At 41.3% G+C, this 19407-nt stretch overlaps 4 protein-coding genes across 4 annotated transcripts; 2 read left to right on the plus strand and 2 right to left on the minus strand.

Moving 5' to 3' along the window:
* Positions 1-446: 446 nt before the first annotated feature.
* On the minus strand, positions 447-2697 carry morn2 (MORN repeat containing 2; the record flags this gene model as incomplete). Its single annotated transcript, XM_080887234.1, has 6 exons — positions 2558-2697; positions 2426-2458; positions 2304-2354; positions 2096-2130; positions 1805-1941; positions 447-576 (listed from the first exon to the last, which is right to left on the minus strand). Exons 1-6 carry the CDS (start codon positions 2562-2564, stop codon positions 447-449), a joined length of 393 nt encoding a protein of 130 aa, XP_080743360.1. The 5' UTR covers positions 2565-2697.
* A 255-nt stretch (positions 2698-2952) lies between these two features.
* Positions 2953-13931, plus strand: dhx57 (DEAH (Asp-Glu-Ala-Asp/His) box polypeptide 57). Its single transcript, XM_080887786.1, has 25 exons — positions 2953-3082; positions 3691-3724; positions 3829-3984; positions 4077-4355; positions 4437-4643; positions 4774-5666; positions 5759-5940; positions 6061-6182; positions 7295-7490; positions 7601-7725; positions 7845-7978; positions 8067-8121; positions 8217-8428; positions 8517-8633; positions 8990-9086; positions 9232-9405; positions 10943-11143; positions 11252-11528; positions 11767-11862; positions 11954-12037; positions 12257-12394; positions 12480-12554; positions 12641-12775; positions 12865-13065; positions 13288-13931. The coding sequence occupies exons 3-25, from the start codon at positions 3833-3835 to the stop codon at positions 13429-13431; spliced, it is 4296 nt and encodes a 1431-aa protein (XP_080743912.1). The 5' UTR covers positions 2953-3082; positions 3691-3724; positions 3829-3832; the 3' UTR covers positions 13432-13931.
* Positions 13932-14075: 144 nt separating this feature from the next.
* smkr1 (small lysine rich protein 1) lies at positions 14076-14967 on the plus strand. The gene is made up of 3 exons (XM_080887787.1): positions 14076-14429; positions 14527-14571; positions 14649-14967. The coding sequence occupies exons 2-3, from the start codon at positions 14569-14571 to the stop codon at positions 14892-14894; spliced, it is 249 nt and encodes an 82-aa protein (XP_080743913.1). The 5' UTR covers positions 14076-14429; positions 14527-14568; the 3' UTR covers positions 14895-14967.
* A 440-nt stretch (positions 14968-15407) lies between these two features.
* stmp1 (short transmembrane mitochondrial protein 1) lies at positions 15408-19404 on the minus strand. The gene is made up of 3 exons (XM_080887791.1): positions 19251-19404; positions 16561-16614; positions 15408-15548 (listed from the first exon to the last, which is right to left on the minus strand). The coding sequence occupies exons 1-3, from the start codon at positions 19263-19265 to the stop codon at positions 15477-15479; spliced, it is 141 nt and encodes a 46-aa protein (XP_080743917.1). The 5' UTR covers positions 19266-19404; the 3' UTR covers positions 15408-15476.
* Positions 19405-19407: the final 3 nt, after the last annotated feature.

Genomic DNA, 19407 nt, shown 5'->3' on the forward strand with positions numbered 1-19407 from the left:
AGATTACGATATCAGAGTTGCAGAGTTGCTTATTAATAAACAGTGTTGAACACTTGTGTTTGTTTGTCGACTCATTTTAATTTGTCGGAGGGGTTATGTGGGGCAGAAAGCCAGTTCACACACAAAGCTGTGTGTACACACACTGAAGGTCAAAATGACCACATACTCACTCTTCCCCAGGCCAATGTTCCAGCAGTTTGGGTACAGCTGTTATGGATGGGGACATGAGCCCCTCTGGGATTGGATGGTGGTGCAGTGATAATAAAATTACCCTGCACTTGTCCTTCACTCTCACAAAGAGTCAAGACACAGTATTGTAGATACTTGACTCACTTATGCCAGCGACTGTCACCCACTAATATATGAAGTGAAAGAAAATGTGCACAAGATCTTGTATGAAAAACAAAATACAGAAGAAGTTTGTCTGATGCAGTTACATTTTAATGTTATAGATATATGTGCCAAAGTGTGGTATTTGTTTTGCCTAAAGATTGTGTTCCAATTTGAGCTTTGCCGTGGAACTCCCCCGTCCAGAACAGTCCCTGTGCGCTAATGAAGGCCCCATCTCCCTCCAACCTGGAACACACCAGTAAAAACAGCTAAAATCTTCAATTTCATCTGCTTGAACCAAACGAAGCCAAAGAACCGAAGAAACAACAACTACTGGGTTACACAATATTGTAGCTAAACGCGTACAATAAATAAAAATAAGGAAAGATAAATTTCAGTCTGGTCTGGATACAGTTCATCCAAACAGTTGTTGTTACCATATATTCTTTCAATTTATTATGTCGGGGTCCTGGGGTTTGACCTATGAAGGAAGTTTAACATAGCCAGGTTTCCTTTGTGTTAGCTGGCTTAATCAAACCTAAGAACTCCAGCTGGGAAAAAAACGGGTACTTTCTGCCTCATGCTTGACTATTCTTAAGACTAAAAAAGATTAATTGAGCAGAAACCACTCCAATCACAGAAATTGTCACATGAACAGAATATAAAGAATGTGGAAATATGCAAATAAAGATGTAACTAATCAATGTTCTACTCTGTGTTCAAGAAGCTGCAGCGTAAAATTGATTTAGAGCAGGTTGATTTATGCTTTTTTTTATATCACCAGCTGAGATCATTTAAATTCCTCTTTTGGTTCCTGCTTTGATTTTACTGTTATTCAAGTCTTCCTAGTGTTTCCCTGACTTCCCCACTGTTTTGTCTATGTAGTAGCACCTTCTACTTATTATCATGTTTTAGTGTTAAGTCTTATTATTTCAGTGTTTATAATTTGTCCTTTAGCTATTTCCTGCTTTACTTTGATAGTTGGTTTCCTAATATGTCAGGTTTCACTCTTTCATTCGCGCCTGCTTCTCTGGTTGTGGTTGTCTTTGCTTGATTACTTTCACCTGTGCTTGGTTCCCCACCTGTTTCTCATCCTCAGTCGATCACTTGTGCATATATACTGACCTGTTTTTCAACCTTGTCATTGTCATATCTTTGCGTTGGCTATATTTTGGTTCCCAGGTTGGACTGTATAATCATAAGATTAGAAGAATCCAGTTTGAATTTAGGATTTTTTGTTTGTTCCCACATCCTGCATTTGAATCGTCCCCATACTAAGCAATGTAACTTTAAATCTCATCTGATCGTCACTAGGTTTGTCTGGGATTTCTTGTTTGGTCAATTGCATCTCCTGTGCAAACTCCCAAATGACATGTTTGTGTCTTTTAAAATAAAAACTCTCATATAATAGTTGTCTTTAATATTTATCTGATTTTTTTTCCAGAAAATATTTTTAAAAAGGCATTTTTTTTACCTGTTATTATGAAAGTGACCTTTACACATAGAACCATCTGGGAAGGTGTATGTTCCTGTGCCGTTGTACATGTTGTCTTTGAATTCTCCTTCATATTGTGCTCCAGAGGGATACTGCATGGTCCCTCTACCATGCATCTGGGAGAGCGACAGAGAGGGAGATTATGTTTGTTTAACCACATGGTAAAAATAACTGATGTTTGAGGCAGTAATTGCATACTTTGTCCTCATGCCACTCTCCAGTGTATGTGATGCCACTTGCTGAGGTGTGTTTACCAGCACCGCTCCTCACCAGTGCTCCATATGCAGACCTGCTGCACTCTCCCTCTGTGGAGAACAGAGGTTCATACATAATTAGCATAGACTTAAATTTCATCTGAGCAGTCACATTGAGGTATTGTGTATTGCTTTAACCAAGAATTAGGTCTCTTCTTCCCAAGATTTTTACACGTGGAAATGTTTCACGTGTAAAGCTGGATCATCAGCCAGCTATAACTTACCATATCTGTCTCCGTTTGGAAAAATGTAGGAGACTTTTAGAGGTCCACCCCCTGTAAACAAATACACATTTATTCACGCTGTCACAAGAATGCGCAAACTGTGGCGCGAAGAGGATATTTACCATCAGTGTTCAAAGAATCGCTTCCTTTCTTATCTGAAAATGAAAATCACACCGAATCAGAACAGGGTTTGTGTGTGTGTGAGTGTGCGCAGACTAGGTGTTAGAACTCATATCTTCACAATCACACTCTACCAGACATCCGTGACAGCTTCCCCCAGCTGGCAGATGGTTGTCAGAGCCGAGAGCAAATGCTGTGTTCTGGCCAACTTCTTCAATGTGAAAAGTCAGACAGCTGATTAGAAAGTTGTGACTATGACACAAGTTACAACCGCACTGTAACTGTTCACTTTTACTTGCCCTTAAATGGAGCTAATGCTGCCAGTAAGCCGGGGGTCCTGTGTTTTAAAGGCAGCTAGAGGCTAGCCCTTGTTACCATAGTTACGGAATTGGTGCAAAGTAATATCTTTAATGGCTTGTGCGACGCTCTAAATGCGTTTTATTAAACTACCGTTTTTAAATAACAAGAAGAAAGGCTTACCGCCGCTAAAACCTTCGACTTTAACCTTGTCGAGTGACCGAGAGATACTGTTTGCTAACTTTTTATTGTGTTTTTTTTTTTTCTAAGCGCGAACGTAAACCGGAAAAGAAACGTTGAACTCAAGAGTTTGGGCCAATAGAAGAGATGCAGGCTACCGGTGGTCAGAGCAGCTGGTTCAGGTTTGTTCGCAATTGTTATTAAAGTTTCGTTTTTCAGTTTATTGCGCACTTTACCGATTATAACACGGCTCTATACTTTTTGACATTTTTAAAGCATTTAGATTCACTGACTTGCCTTGCCGGGAGGCTTTTTTCAGTTAGCTTACTGTTACATTAAAAGTGATGAGTGTGCTTGCTAGCTGTTAGCTCGTTAGCTAGCCGACTCCTTATACTTGAAGATGATTAACGTGCAGCACCTTACTTCCACATTATTCCTTATATGTTCTGGTCTTTTGTACTTTGCCTGTAGCCAGCCACCTAGCCGTGTGGTTAATCGGTCATCGCCCTGACTGGGTTGTTAGTCTGCATGTTAAGTTTGATTGCATAATTGTAGCCACCAGCGCTGTGTGTCAGCCACCATCTCATTGCTCGCACTTGAATTGAAGTGCCAGCCAGCCCACAGCGATGTGTGACTGTGCTCTGCAGAGGGTGGGCAGTAGTAGCTGCCTGCTCTTCCCGGGTCCGCAACCAGTAGCTCTCTCTCCCTCATCTAGGTTTTTTTGGGGGGGTATACTCCCAGGGTTGGAAAAATTTATTCAGACCATGCTTTTTAATGTCTCTTTTCGCAGATTGTTTTCTGCTATGATTGGACACTGATTGAGTGTAAGTATATTCTGACAGCAGTGATTTTTTTTTCTTTTTTAATAGTCAATTTTGTATTTGTACTGGTGTTTATGTAATGAAACTGTTCGTGTGTCCTTTGGTAGAGAAATGAACGCAAGGAGAAGAGGTGGGAAGCCCAACAGAGGAGGTGGAAGATTTAATAAACAAAGAGGAGGAGGAGGAAATCGGAAAGGAGGAACCAGGCTCTGGGATGACGGGGATGATTTCAACCTTGATTTTGGACCCTCTTATTTCAGCAGGTGTTAATTTATATTGAAGAAATATTTAGGTTTGTGTGCTCGGCTTCAGTTGATTTCCTATCATTTTGCCTCGTGTCTCATTCTGTCTGCAGATCAAATAAAGGACGAGGTGGTGGCGCCCATGCTGGTGGCAGGGATGGTGGTCGAGGAGGAAAGAAAGCTAGAGATCGAGACCGAAATGGGAAAAGTAGTAGCAAGGCTCTGCCAAGGTCCTTGACGAGTACCAGGATGCACTCAAAGGTCAGTGAATGCATCAGACCAGAGGTGAGCAGTATGCCGTTGCAGAAGATCTTCATGACTAATGCGAACCAGGAACAACTCAAGGAGTTGCTGAGGATTTTACAGACACAGGACTCTGATGAACTGTATGAGTAAGTACATACGCACTTGTTTGAAAAGAACAATTAGAAAGCTAGGAAATAAACTCATGCAACCCTCTGTTTGTTCCTTAGTGATTCTGGTTCAGATTATTCCGGGCTAGATGAGGAGGAAGAAGAGGAATTTGATGAATTGGATTACCGTGAGGAAGGCCAGTTTTGGGCCACAAATGATGAGCCTGTGCAGAAAGCAGAGAGCCCAACATTTGACCTAGAATATGAGGATGAACAGCCCAGCCCTGAACCTGTTATCTCCTTATTTGCCATAGGAAAGCTCTGCAGGTGATTTCAAATTTTGTTTTATTTCCAGAACCTTACCTATGAGCTAAATCAGATGTTCTGAATCGGTGCTTTTGTGTGTAAATATAATTAGCTTCTAACCCATTGCTTTCTCATAATTTCCTCTGTGTAGATATGGTTTTGACAGGGAGCGCAGCAAACAGGCGCTGGAAGCTGGTGGAGGAGAGTTTGGGGCAACTTTGGAACAGCTCCTCCAACAGATTTTCACTGAGCGCTATGGTCAGAAAGCAGTTTCCCCTGATGGACTTGATGAGGTGCCTTTGGATGAGTGTGTAAACCAAAAGCAGGAGGAGGCCTTGGCTCTAGCTGCTATTTATGGCGATCGCTTCAGTGAGCGCATTGCCAATGCTGTATGGACAGTAACCCTGGACCTGTCGTTCCTCTCACGATCTCCTGTTAAGAAAGGAGGAGTGGTAGGTGGAGGAGCTCCAAACATCGGTGACATCTGCAAATTCTACATGAAAGGTCAAGGCTGCCGCTATGGAAACAAATGTTGGTTCAAACATGAATTTCCCAAAAAAGACATGTCTGAGGCTGGTTCCTCGGACCTGAAAGGCCCAGGCCAGCCTGGTGTCAGCAGCTATTCTCCTCCTGAGTATGAGCTGGAAGTTCGTTTCCCCAAAGGGAACCGTTACCCTTTTCAAGCACCAATAGTTGCCTTCAGTACCAATGATGAGTCTCTCTGCGCTGCGGGGAGGCTCCATGTGACTGAGAGATTACTTGGAGAGGCATTGTCTGCAGCAGAAAGCAACCAGCCTGTTGTTTACACCCTGATAACCTTGTGTGAGGATGAAAATACCATGAAAGAACTATTGTCCATACGGCATCACAAATACAGCACCCCACCTCCTGTGATTGCTGTTCCTCCACCCTTTCTTGCCATAGCAAAGAGTAAAACTGTAAGGAGCAAAGCTTCTGAGGAGAGCATGAATGCCATCACCAGCAGTAGTAACCATGCAAACAGCGGGAGTGCTGCTGCATCTAGCAACCCAAGGACCACAGATAGTAAGTCGGATAGAAATGTACATTTTTGCTATATATTTTCTGTCGTTTCTTTATACAATAGAGAGCTGTATTTAATTCTGCTCACTTTTTAGTAAAACGGACAGTGGATGCAGAAGAGCTGGATGAGAAAGACGAGGATGAGAGGGACCACGCAGTTCCAGTTAAGAACGACAGTTACGTCAAGCTAAAGAGGAACATGGTGAAAAAGCACAATACGATGGGCAATCTGCTGCTAGAAAACAGCAAGCTGTGCAAAGAGTTCAGTAGGAAACAGGTGGGTCTTAGGAAAAAAATATGTATATTTTTTTTGGTTTTTCTTCCTCCAAATCCTTCTCAGTATGATGCATCCTTTGTAATCTGTTTCTGATTTCCTTTGGTTCCTCTGTCAAACCAGTCCTCCAGACGCTACAGTTCTATGCTTGAACAGAGGAAGAATCTTCCAGCTTGGCAAGAGAAAGAGCACATCCTAGATGTACTGGACCAGTGTCAGGTGCTGGTGATCAGTGGCATGACTGGGTAGGTCCCAGAGTTTTATCGTGACTTATAAATTAAAGAAAAAATATATTTTAATGATACTGATCCACCCTTTCAGCCTTTTTTCCCCAACCAATAGCAAGTCAAATGTGATGTATGGATATATGAAGGGTTTTAGCTTGTATGGAATTAAAAACATTTACATCAGATATATTAAAATTGAAAGTTTATAAATGAGATCTACTATGGCTTTCCTTACTTTTTGTCATATCTGCTGTTATATTGTTATAATTATTTGAAGTTTTAAATAATGAGATCAGTGTATCGTCTCGAAAGATGTACCCTTAGGACAGAGAGGAACGCTGGTTTGAGCGCGGAGTCAAGGAGGCCATTTACGTGAAAAGGGAAAAACCATCTCTGAATCGAGGAGGGGGCCTAAGGGTACATCTTTCGCCATCTTACAATGCTGTGATTGCAGCCATTCCCCAACTCTCTGTGAATGGTACTCATGGCCATTGATCAGTGGGTTTTGGTCAGTGGTTGTTGAGAATTTGGTCATGAGAAATGGTCATGAGAATTTGCATAATTATGATTAAGGAACTGACCTCCCAGCCCATTGTTCCTTCAGTGGGCTGGTTTCAGTTATTATGCAAATTTACTGTTTATAAGATTTGGGAAAACCTGCAGTCAGCTGAGACTGAAGAAGTCACTTGGATGAGTGACGAAACGTTTCTCCCACAAAACGCTACGTCCAGATGAACAGAATCAACTTTTGGAGAGATCAGTGTATGTACATAGGTAATCTCAATGAACCAAAAGCTCAGGTTTCACATTGTTCTAAACTCTCATTCTTTTGTAGTCTGGGTTTTGTATGAAAATGGTTAAGGATAAATGGTTCAATTTGATCATCATATAATATAAAAATCATATATAAACTTAGACAGAAACCTGCTGTGGCTGAACAGATGGCCTATACCAAAGTCCAGTGTAAGCTTAATATAAAAGAGGACTCGAGTTTGAAAGAAGTATAAAAATTCACCTTCACAAAAAAGATGCTAAACATGCCTGTGATTATTGCCTGTTCCTAAACATGACTGTGTTTCATGTGTTTTTTTTTTTTGTTTTGTTTTTTAATTAATGTGACTTTTCTGCAGGTGTGGTAAGACCACTCAGGTTCCTCAGTTCATTCTAGATGCCTCTTTGAGTGGCCCCGCGGAGCAGGTGGCCAACATCATCTGCACGCAGCCTCGCCGCATTTCTGCCATGTCAGTGGCTCAGAGAGTGGCACAGGAGCGCGCAGAGTGTCTGGGGAACTCTGTGGGCTACCAGATCCGCCTGGAGAGTGTCAGGGTACAGATACAGATATAAAAACATCTACAATACAGCATTCTGGTTGTCTGTTTTTTTTTTTTTATATTAATACTATATACTCTTCCGACACTGACTGCTCCTTTTATCAGACTTCAGTCACCAGGCTGCTATACTGCACCACAGGGGTGTTGCTGAGGAGACTGGAGGGTGAGGCAGACCTCAGAGGAGTCACGCATGTCATCGTGGATGAGGTGCACGAGCGAACAGAGGAGAGGTGAGACAGAAATACTTCAGCTTAATGGCACTTGTATTGTAACATGTGGAAAAATGAACCTGGAAAAAAAAATTTTATGCTGCTTCTTTGTTTCTTGTCTCTTAATTTGTTATTTTCAGTGACTTTCTGCTTCTGGTGCTCAAAGACTTGATGGTGCAAAGGCCTGACTTGAAGATTATCCTCATGAGTGCCACTCTTAATGCAAACCTCTTTTCTGACTATTTCTATAACTGTCCTACTATCCACATACCAGGTAATCTATTAGCAGAACTGACTAATTCTATTCTTACACCTCATTCTATGCATTCCCCTCTTCATTCTAATAATGTGTGTTGCTCCAGGGCGCACCTTTCCTGTTGACCAGTTTTTTCTTGAAGATGCCATTGCTAATACTCGGTAAATACATTTTAAAACATTTAAGTAAACCGTAGACTGTCTTTACAATTTGCGTAGTAACACAACGGTTTGTGTATTGTGCTGTTTTTTTCCAGCTATGTCATTGAGGATGGTAGCCCTTACATGCGCTCAGGAAAACAGAATCAGTCAACCACGGGTGCCCGAAGCAGAGGGGACCTGAGTTGCGTGGTAGATGATTTGAGTGAAGATGTCTGGAACTTCATGTCTTTCTGTAATAAAGACTTTGTCAAAGACTCGGTCCCAGACCAACAGCTCAGCCTGCAGGATCTCACCATCAGATACAAAGGTGAAATGAAAATATATTTAGGTTTTAATCAGATAAGCTGCCAGTGCCAATCAGGGCATACATCTAAAATTTTGCGTTGCTGATGCAGATACTAAGAAGTCTGTGCTCAAAACCATCGCCACAATGGACCTGGACAAGATCAATATGGACCTGGTGGAAAGCCTGCTGGAGTGGATAGTAGAAGGAAAGCACAACTACCCACCTGGTAAGAAAACAACACTGACAGCAAAGCAATCTCAGGTGGTAGAGCAGGTCACATGCCAACTGGAAGGTTGGCGGTCCTGCTCCAGTCTGCATGCCGAATATCCTTGGGCAAGACTAACTCTGTTGCTCTCCGATGAATGCATGTGTGAATGTTAGATATGCTTAGAAAAAGTACTTGTTTGAATGAACAAGTTGTGTAAAGCGCTTTGAGTGTTCATATAACGCTTTTCTGTTCTATCTAAGAGCCAGTCCAGTTAACATTGCCATATACAGGTGGCCAGTAAGTCTCTGATGTACTGATCTGGATTGGGGACAGCTGTGAAGCTGAACACTGGTTATGTTGCTTTGTGTCTGCAGGTGCAGTGCTGGTGTTTTTGCCAGGCCTCGCTGAGATCAAGATGCTCTATGAGCAGCTTCAGTCCAATAGAATGTTCAACAACAGGGGCGCGTCCAGGTCTGTGTGTGTTTTATGGCAACACTTGGTTTGCAATTGTATGTGTATAAAATGAAGCTAAAAGCTGAACCAGTTTTTTTTGTTTGTTTGTGTGAAAACTTTTGACTGAAACACATTAACTGTAACTTTTGGTCATGCCCATCAGGTGCGTGGTGTACCCCCTTCACTCAACATTGTCCAATGAGGAGCAGCAAGCAGTTTTTAGCCGGCCTCCAGATGGTGTCACAAAGATCATCATCTCCACCAACATTGCTGAGACCTCAGTAACCATCGACGACGTGGTTTATGTCATCGACTCCGGAAAAATGAAGGAGAAAAGGTAACCTTCTATTATGCTAGCCCTAAATTCTCATTTTTGACAGTTTCGGGTTGTGAATTCAGTGTTGGGAAGGTTACTTTTAAAATGTATTCCACTACAGATTACAGAATACATGCCCCAAAATGTATTTTGTAACGTATTCTGTTATGTTACTCAATGAGAGTAACGTCTTCTGAATACTTTGGATTACTTAATATATTATTATGCTTTTTTACAACTACATGAATGTGATTTATTACTATTACTGAAGGTTACTCGCCATACCAATACCGACCAGATTTTTAAATCTTAATATAAAATGAGTAACAGTAGGGTGGACATTAGGTCAGGCTGCAGTTTTTGCAGCGATCTCGTATAGTAAACTATTCCGCGCGTATATAAAACAGGTCCGCGGCTCTGAACCGTAGTAAAGGGACCTCTGGCAAATACATCAGGTTCATGTCGGGCTCGTAGCCGAAAACCATCTTTACTTTGTTGTCTGGGTCAACTTTGCTAGCGAAAGACAGAGAGAGGCGTTGAAAGGCTGCTCCAAAGGAACTTATTGTTTCGGAGGAAAACAGAACAGTGTACAGTCGAGTCTTAATAGTTAACTTACAGCTGGGCTCGTCAGGCACTCCTTTTGGCTGCAGTGGTTATTATTATATTTACATGCTTCCAGCTTTCGGCTCGGTGATAACTCGTACTTTTCCACTCTCCTTTTTCTCCGTCCCTCTCGCTCACAGACACATAACGGGTATGGCAGTCCATTTTCCCTGCAGCACGGACTACACTTCCCATGATGCTACATTGTTTAGGGCTATGCCTGTAACACTCTGCCTATTGCATTCATGTTAGAGAATTTAAAAAAATATTTCTTCACGTCATCTTAATGCGTGTTTTGTTTGCATTTCCACCGGTGTGGAATTACCAAAAATAGAGAGGGCATAGCCTAACATATGAAACAGGAAAAAACCACGGTGTAATCCATTTATTTCAACAAAGTAACTGTATTCTCAATACCACCTTTTTAAACGGTAACTGTAACGCAATACAGTTACTCATATTTTGTATTTTAAATACGTAACGGCGGTACATGTCTGTGACGGTTCTCAGTCATCCAGGTCATCGTAGTCTAAGGAGCTTGGAAAGAAAAGCTCATGTGATTAGGTAGAGGATCATCGGGGGTCCCTTGTCCCTCTTTGGGGGGAAACTCCCACTGGGTTTTAAATCTGGGACTCTCCACCCTTGACCCTTAGAACTGAAGAAGCTTCTCGGATGAGAGGTGAAACGTCTTCAAGCAACTCAAAGAAGTCCAGACGCTTTTCTTTCCAAGCTCCTTAGACAACGGCGGTACATGTATTCCGTTACTCCCAACACTGTGTGAATTATACTTCTTGTTTTTTTAAAAGGCCCATGCAATCATATTAAAATGGTTTTGTGATACATGAAGATGCACTGATATATGCTCAAATCCACAAATCTCTAAGTCTCCCTTGATATATATATATATATATATATATATATATATATATATATATATATTTTTTTTTTCTTTCAGGTACGATTCATCTAAAAGCATGGAGAGCCTGGAGGACACGTGGATTTCTCAAGCTAACGCGCTGCAGAGAAGGGGTCGAGCAGGTCGTGTGGCCTCGGGGGTCTGCTTCCACCTCTTCACCAGCCACTGCTTTAAACACCAGCTGGCTGAGCAGCAGCTGCCTGAGATCCAGAGAGTGCCACTAGAGCAGCTCTGTCTCCGGTAGAGCCGTCTGTTTTTCCCACATAACTCTGACTATAAAATACAAATGGCATTTGATTTGGAGAAATTCCAAAACGGTTGTTCACAACACTGACCTTTCTGTAACAGAATCAAGATCCTGGATGTGTTCGCGGAGCAGCCGCTGGAGTCAGTCTTCTCTCGGCTCATCGAGCCCCCGTCAGTGGGAAGCTTGGACGCTGCCAAGCAGCGCCTTCAGGACCTGGGAGCTCTGACCACAGATGAGAAGCTGACCCCGCTGGGCTACCACCTGGCCTGCCTGCCTGTCGACGTGCGCATCGGAAAGCTCATGCTGTTCGGCGCCATCTTCCGCTGCCTTGACCCAGCACTCACCATTGCTGCAAGTCTGGCCTTCAAATCCCCATTTGTAAGAAGGCGCTAGTTTCTGTTGAGAGACGCTATGTGCAGTTCATCTGCAGCATGCCCCTGATTTTAGGCTCATTAACAATTACAAGTATAGTACACAGCGCAGTAATGAGCTGCTTCATCTTTTCTGTTGGTTTTTAACAGATAGGAGGTTACATAATGACATTTATTTGTTTATTATGTATATTTGTAATGCAAGTGTCTAATTTTATGGAAATGAAAATCTGGTCTGCTTCCAGGTGTCTCCATGGGATAAGCGAGAGGAAGCAAATAAAAAGAAAGTGGAGTTTGCAGTGGCTAAAAGTGACCATCTAGCTTTGTTGCAGGCATACAAGGTCCCTACTGCATTCGCTTATTGTGATAAGATAATTCAAAGATGTTGAAATACATACAGATAATATAAAAACTTTCTTTTTTTTTATGCAGGGATGGTGCTCCGCAGCAAGGAATGGCCACCGTGCCAGCTTCCTCTACTGCAGGGAGAACTTCCTGTCATGGCGGGGTTTACAGGTGAGGCAGTGGTGTCCAGAAGCACTTAATCACTTGTCCAGAATCAATAAACTCACTTGCTCTACAGTATAATTCTGATCTTCTCTGTTTGAATATAAATCTAAAGCAGTGCTAAAGCTTATGAAGTTCTTCCAATGTATTCAGATTTAATTTCAAATGGCCCGAGCAGTGTGTTTTATATGAATAATATTTGAAATGGTGAATTGTGACCTTTGGCAGGAGATCGCCAGTCTGAAGAGGCAGTTTGCTGAGCTGTTGTCTGACATTGGCTTCATCAAGGAGGGACTGAAGGCCAGGATTATTGAGCAAATGTCTTACAAGGGTACAGACGGGGTCATGGAAGCTACTGGCCCTGAGGTGACACATACAAATCACTGAATCAGTGATTCAAGGGTTCATCTTGGAGAAAATAATTCAAAAATTCTAATATTTTGCATCTCAGGCAAACCTAAATTCCAGTAACATCCGGCTGATGTCCGCCATGCTGTGTGCTGCCCTCTATCCTAACGTGGTCCAGGTGGGCATAGTCCCCCTCTTTGTCATACAAGTAAAGAACAGAAAGCCAAACAGAAGTATGAAACATTCACACTTGATGTCCTGCAGGTACGAGCTCCTCAAGGGACTTATAAGAAGACGGGCACGGGAGTGATGAAGATGCAACCCAAAGCCAACGAGCTCCGCTTTGTGACCAAGAACGACGGTTACGTCCACGTGCATCCATCATCCGTCAACTACACGGTGAGGTTAGGGGGGGAAAAAAAGATACGCTCCAAACTAAACAACTTGTAGGAGAAATAAGCCTCACCTTTCTGTTCTTTATGCACCAGGTTCGCCACTACGACAGCCCGTACCTGGTTTACCATGAGAAGGTGAAAACGAGTCGCATTTTCATCAGGGACTGCAGCATGGTGTCTGTTTACCCGCTGGTGCTGTTTGGATGCGGACAGGTCAACGTGGAGCTGCACAGAAGGGAGTTTATCATCTCCCTGGATGATGGGTGGATCCGATTTGCTGCTGCTTCACACGAGGTCAGAGAATCTGATTTTTTTTTTTTTTTTTTTTTGATCACATGATCAAAGAGTTATAGCTGGCTCAGATCTTAGTATTGCAACGGGCGTACAAGCTGTGTAGAGTTTATATGCTTTAAAGGTTTAACAAGTTTTATGGAGAGTGCAAGCACGACAACTGAACAACTACAACATATAAGTTAACATATATGTTACTACATGTGCTTGTGTGACTATATCCAGGTGGCTGAGCTTTTGAAGGAGCTGCGCTGGGAGCTGGACCTGCTTCTGGAGGATAAAATCAAAAACCCGAGCATGGACCTGTGCAGCTGCCCCCGTGGCTCCAGCATCATACAAATGATCGTCCACCTCATCTCTACAGAGTAGCTCTGCTACTCAAAGCTTCCTTTATTATTTCTTTATTTAAAGGGCTCAGATGCATGGAGCCCCAGTGATAATGTTTTTGTGCTCCTGCATCACTCCCACAAAGTCTTTATTAAAAATTCTTTAAAAAGTCAATATTACTGCATTGATGGTGGATAGTCAGAGGAAGATTAGCTGGGCAAATATTTGACATGAGCTCAGTTTCAGTACACCAGTGTTGCCACCTTACACTTAAAAGTGTTGTTTTCCACTGAGTTGCTGTTGCACTCAAGGTTTTTAAAGCAAATTCTGCCTTTAAAGAAAAAAATGTCTCTATGCAGGTGATTATTAAGATTCCACTCTTATTCCTGCTGGACTAAAGCAGCTAATGCTTCGTTCAGTTTTTGATGTCATACTACCGCTGCATGGTATGTGCACATAAATTGGCACATGATTGGTTGTTAAGTGATGTCACAGAGTTTGTATACAGTGGTTTTTTATTTTGGGTTGTGTCTTGCTCACAACTGAGAAGTTTCTTGGGTCCATATTGGATTTTGTACTATGAGTTTATTTGTAATGCATGACTAAAAGATCCAAGAGCTTCTGCATGGTATACAGTTGGTGTACATTTACTGAATGTATTTAAATGTTAAAGTACAATTTCACAATGTGAATGCAAGGGCTTTTTACACCAGGATGATTTGGTGAGAGCTGCCAAAGAAACTGGAAAGCTACTGTCTTAACATGAATTCCACTGAACGCTGCACTACCATTAAATTATTGCGATGATAACCTGTTGTTCGCTGTTTTTCTTCCTTACTTAATGTAAGCGGTGTGTGCTGTTTGATGCCCAGCTGTGTCTCAGATACAGCAAAAGAATTTAAGCTCCGGTGGAAGGCCAACCCCCTTCATACATGAGCAAGTCCAGTCTGTTTCTACGACAACAGGATGTAAACAGATGGGGTATCACTGTCACCGCTGAAGCCATTCGAGTGCCACTTAAAGTGCCAAGGCGAGAGCTGGTATGAAATGATTGTATTTTATTATCATTTTAGGCACTTTGTCCTAAAAACTTTAAATCTTTTTTGGCAGAGAAAAACCTGATTTCTTGTTTTACAGATGAAAATCTGATCACTTACTGAAGCAAGATTGACATTCGCTATGGTAAAGTAAAAAAAAAAAAAAAAAAAGACATTTATATATTTATAGATGAGTGATTAAACCACGTATTTTCTCCAAAGCCCACCAGGAAATCAAGATCCCACAGTTCCAAGTCAGCCAAGAAGACTATGAGCCCAAAGACTCCTAAAAAGAGGTCCTCATGTAGTGCCAAAGTCACCACAACTGAGGTGGACATCCTCAGCCCAGCAGCCATGGAGAATATCTACTACATTGCTCACAATGCAGCAGACTGCCTGGAGTTCAGAGGATTTGGGTGGCCAAATTCAAAGAAGAAAAAGAAGGGGACAAAACGAAAGAAAAACTGAATCATAAATTTTGCCAAAGAGAATTTTAACTGCCTTCCAATGGTGACACCTACTGGATGGATTTGAGATGACAGTTTGAGTGTTTGAGGCAGTAAATAATTAATTCTAGTAAAACTTACTGCATGAGACTTCACTATATTCAACTTTATTGTATGGTTCAGAATGATGTTTGTACAACAACAATAAAAACTTTGGCAGTTATTGTGAGGTGTGTGAAGGAAAATCTTTATTAACTTTAACTCTAAAATCTGTGGACATATTGAATAGCTTGAGTGCATAACAAAAATGGTCAACCAGCAGTACCATGAAACTGGAATTAAAATGATCCCATTAGTTTTTTTTGTAATATTCTTTAAATCCAGTCTTTGCACTATTTACCTTAGAAAACAGTTTACAAAGAGTATGCTTCTAAAACTAAAGGAAGAAACAAACACTGTTCCAGGCACGGCTTATATTTTCATATACATGTAACATGGTCAACTCTTATCAAGTGTACAACCATGACATCAAAATAAGCCTTTAAAATAAATAGTTTCTCTGCAGAGGATGTCCATTCTTGCTTGCAACACGGTCCCACTTTGCTCACTCTGGGGGCTTCTTCTTGGCTTCCACATCTTTCTTAAAAGCTTCGATTTTCTTGGCTATGTTGGGCACCTAGAGGAGAAAGATACAAATTACAACTACCAGTAATAAAGTCTGAGAAATGTATAGGTTGTGGTTTGTTAGAGGCACCAAACTAAAACTAATGTAGTGTAAATTAACTGATCTAAAGTACATTTTTCATTAAAAAAAAAAAAAAACACAACATTCAGATTTTTGCTGTAAGCTTCAAACTTAAATATCTATTGTAGCCATCTTACAAAGGTGGGAAATAATAGATACAGCCAGGACTGCAGAAAGTGGCACTGAACATGCAGTTGCAAGAAAATATTTGAACCCTTTGGAACAACAAAGATTACTCAGAAAATGTGTTACGATCATCTCAAGTCATAACTTTTACAGCACCTTGGTCATTTTGATCAATTGAGGTCGTTTAAAATGTACTATAGAAATTGAACTTGACAGATTGTAGATGTAAATAAAGACATTCAAAGTCTGGTTACAGACAATTAAATACGGACCATTTACAACAAGGAATGGTAATGATGGAAATCTTTGAAATATTGCACAACTTGCACTGCACACCAACACACTGAAGGGAACAACATGGTTTAAAGCTGCTTTTAGGGAACAATAAATTTAAAATTGTATCAAGAAAATTCAGAAAAAAAAAAAAAAAAAAAAAAAAAAAAAGTGTAGAGACAATAACCCAAATCCCACAAGTAAACCAACCAGAGTCCAGATCATAATCCAACTGAGATGTTCTGGTTGTTCAAAAAAGACATTCAAGAAACACAAAGAATGCAAAAACTTGAAATGTGCACATATACCGTGTTTGTGTTTTAATAGCTCAGTCAGGATGTGTTTCTATACATAGATAAAGGCAACGACCTTACAAAACTGCAGTTTCACACATCAGTCACTGAAGGAATAAAAGGCTCCAGCCAGCATCTATTCACACCAGATACGTTTTGGTTTGGGGTTAGTGGAGCCCATGGGTTAAAGTGACATTTTCACTAAATCATTGGAAAAAAAAAATGGTTTGCAAGTCACAAAACACACTTACTTCATAGTTCTGAGCGAGATACATCCCCACAACATTTCCCAAGGTGAAGCCAGCCTGGAAGAAAAACAAAGTTCATTAAAACCCTTTAAACTAGTGTGAAAAAAACAACAACAATTTCACAGGATTCCACAACGTTCTGTGAAAAACTAAGCACACCCCATTCAATAGCCTTGTATTCTGTATTACTTTATCAGTCTGTCACATCGTTGTAGAGGAATTTTAGCCCACTCCTCGTCACAGCGTTGCTTCACTTTATTGAGGTTTGCTGACAATCGTTTGTTCACAGCTCTCTTAAGGTACCATCACCGCATTTTAATCAGGCTAGACTTTAACTGGGCCATTTCATCACATTGAGTAATTCTGTTGTAGATTCGCTACTGTAATCGGGATCATTGCCTTGTTAAATAACACAATTTTGGCCGAGGATGAGATGTCGGAACGATGGCCTCACCCTTCACTATAGACTACTTTAGAGAGGAGTTCACGTACTCAATGACTTCACGCTTCCAGGTACTGTGGCTGCAAAACAAGCCCAGATCATCAGCCCTCCCCTGAGTAATTCCAGTTTCTCTAAGCACTGCACGGTCTGACCTTGGGTGATTTTGCTGGATGATTGTGGCATTGTGAATGCTCTAGAGCAGAAATCTGGCAAACTTCAAAGTTTACACTTCTTGATGATAAATTAATAAAGTGGATTTGACTTGCACTGACAACTACCATGGGATGGATGGATAGATGGATAGATTCTTTGTGGTGGTTGACAGTGACATTTATTCCTAATTAGGGTTGCCAACTCCCTGAAAAATAAATAAGGGACACCTCGTGGCCAGGGCCGGGCGACCCAATTGTCTTCACCCTTCCCAGTGTGGTGAATTTTCTAGCTCTTTTTTTGTGTGTGAAATTATTTTTTTAACCATTTGACTTGAATTTGATTTAAGTAGATGTGTATTCTTTGTGATATGAACACATGTGAAACAAATGATCATTTAGCCATTTATTTTTAGCTCAAAATGACAACATTAACACGATAAAACAGGTCTCCTTCTTAAACAGAAGCCTGTCATGCTTAACTTTTGAGAATATAAGTAAATCTTTCTTTAAAAGAACTCTGTCCTGCTTAACTTAAAATAATAGAAAACAATAGAAAGAAAAACATTCTTGTAACAGTGCACATTTAGTACAATTGGCTTCAGTTGAGGTATTATTTCAGCTTTTCTAATGCTAATCAGCTGCTCCTGTTTGTAAACCCACTTGCTCCCATGATTACGCATCTTAACTCATCATCATTATTCATCTATGTATTACTTTTATGTATTAGTCATCTATTTGTTGTAATCATCTATTCTTGCAGTTGTTTATTACACAAAATAAATTATATTATCACACTTCTGGCCACATAGCGCTGATATTCACTGCACATGCCCATATTAACTTTTTCCAGCCAGGTGTTTTCCTTTTCCCATTCTTCCCTTTCTCTGAGGGGAACAAACATTGCTGCTCTAATGCTGGGCTTACACTGTGCAGTTTTAGGCCCATTTTGAGCCGATTTTTTGAGTGATCGGACCGATTTTGGCCTTCATCGTGCATCGTGTAGTATACGTGGGGTAACGAGAAGTGATTAACACCTCACGACCAGCTCCCGATCATCAATCGCTCGTGAGGGTCTCACCACAGCCGCTCACACTGCTCGCGCGCAAACACGTAAACGTTGGTGTAAAAGATGGAGCAGCACGGCTGTGCAGCCTGTGATCTGGACACAAGCGATGGAGGCACAACTTGTAGAACTTTGGAAAGCTCATCCGAGCCTTTTCGATGTGGCATCACAAAATTATCACGACCACAACAACCGTGAAAATAGTTGGATTTACATTGCTGCTCAGTCACAGCTGCCCGATCAATGTTTTTCATTAGCAATTTAGCAAAGTTGATGGTGGTGGTGTGTGTGTCTGTGTGAGTGTAAGACGGAGAGAGAGAGCGCGACAGATTTTCTGTTATAACCTTCATTTTATGGAGGCACAGTGTGAGCACTCAGGTCGCATCAGAGCATCGGGCGGTATAGTGTGAGACCTGCATCGTGACCTACCAACTTCTAACCCCTGCGAGTCAATCGTGCAGTTTGAGCAGGAGCTGAATAACGTGACTGAAAAAAATTGCACAGTGTCTGCCCAGCTTTAGGTGTACTGTCGTCCGAGACTTGCACCGCAGTGTCTGCGTTTGTTTCCCTGTTGGCCATGCTTCTTGTTGTGGTCATTTGTTGTCTTCCGGTATTTTCTCCGTAAGCGACCTTTCCTCGACCAATGAGATGAGTGGTAATCTGAATTGTCATACTCGTAAGTGTGCTGTCAGCTCATTGGTCACAAAGCAGGAGAGGGGCTGGGAATTATGTTTTCAAACAAAGCGTTAATTCCATTAAAAGTTATAGACTACTTTTGATTCTCACTGTATTACGGGACAAAGTGCGTCCCTTATTAGCTCAATACGGGACGTGTACTTTTGTTTCGAAATACGGGACGATTCCGTATTTTAAGGGACGGTTGGCAACCCTATTCCTAATCATGAAACTCAGTTTCAATTTCAATCCAAACTAGCAGCACTAGCTGCACGGTTAGCATAATGCTAACATTTTTAACTCGGCTAGCTTCGCAACAGACGTCAACTTTTAAGGAAAATAATACAAATATAAAACTTACCAGGAACTGCAGCATGATGAAATACTGAAGACACTAGAGGTAAGCAAACTAACTCAATGGTACAAAAGCATGCAGGCAGGTCAAAGTTAGAAGGAGGGAAGTAGCCGAGTTTCTTGGCGAATGAAGCTAGCTTTTTATCAACAAAACGTCTACGCAT

Source organism: Rhamphochromis sp. 'chilingali' (assembly GCF_963969265.1).
Source record: "Rhamphochromis sp. 'chilingali' genome assembly, chromosome: 7".
Classification (NCBI taxonomy): Eukaryota; Metazoa; Chordata; class Actinopteri; order Cichliformes; family Cichlidae; genus Rhamphochromis; species Rhamphochromis sp. 'chilingali'.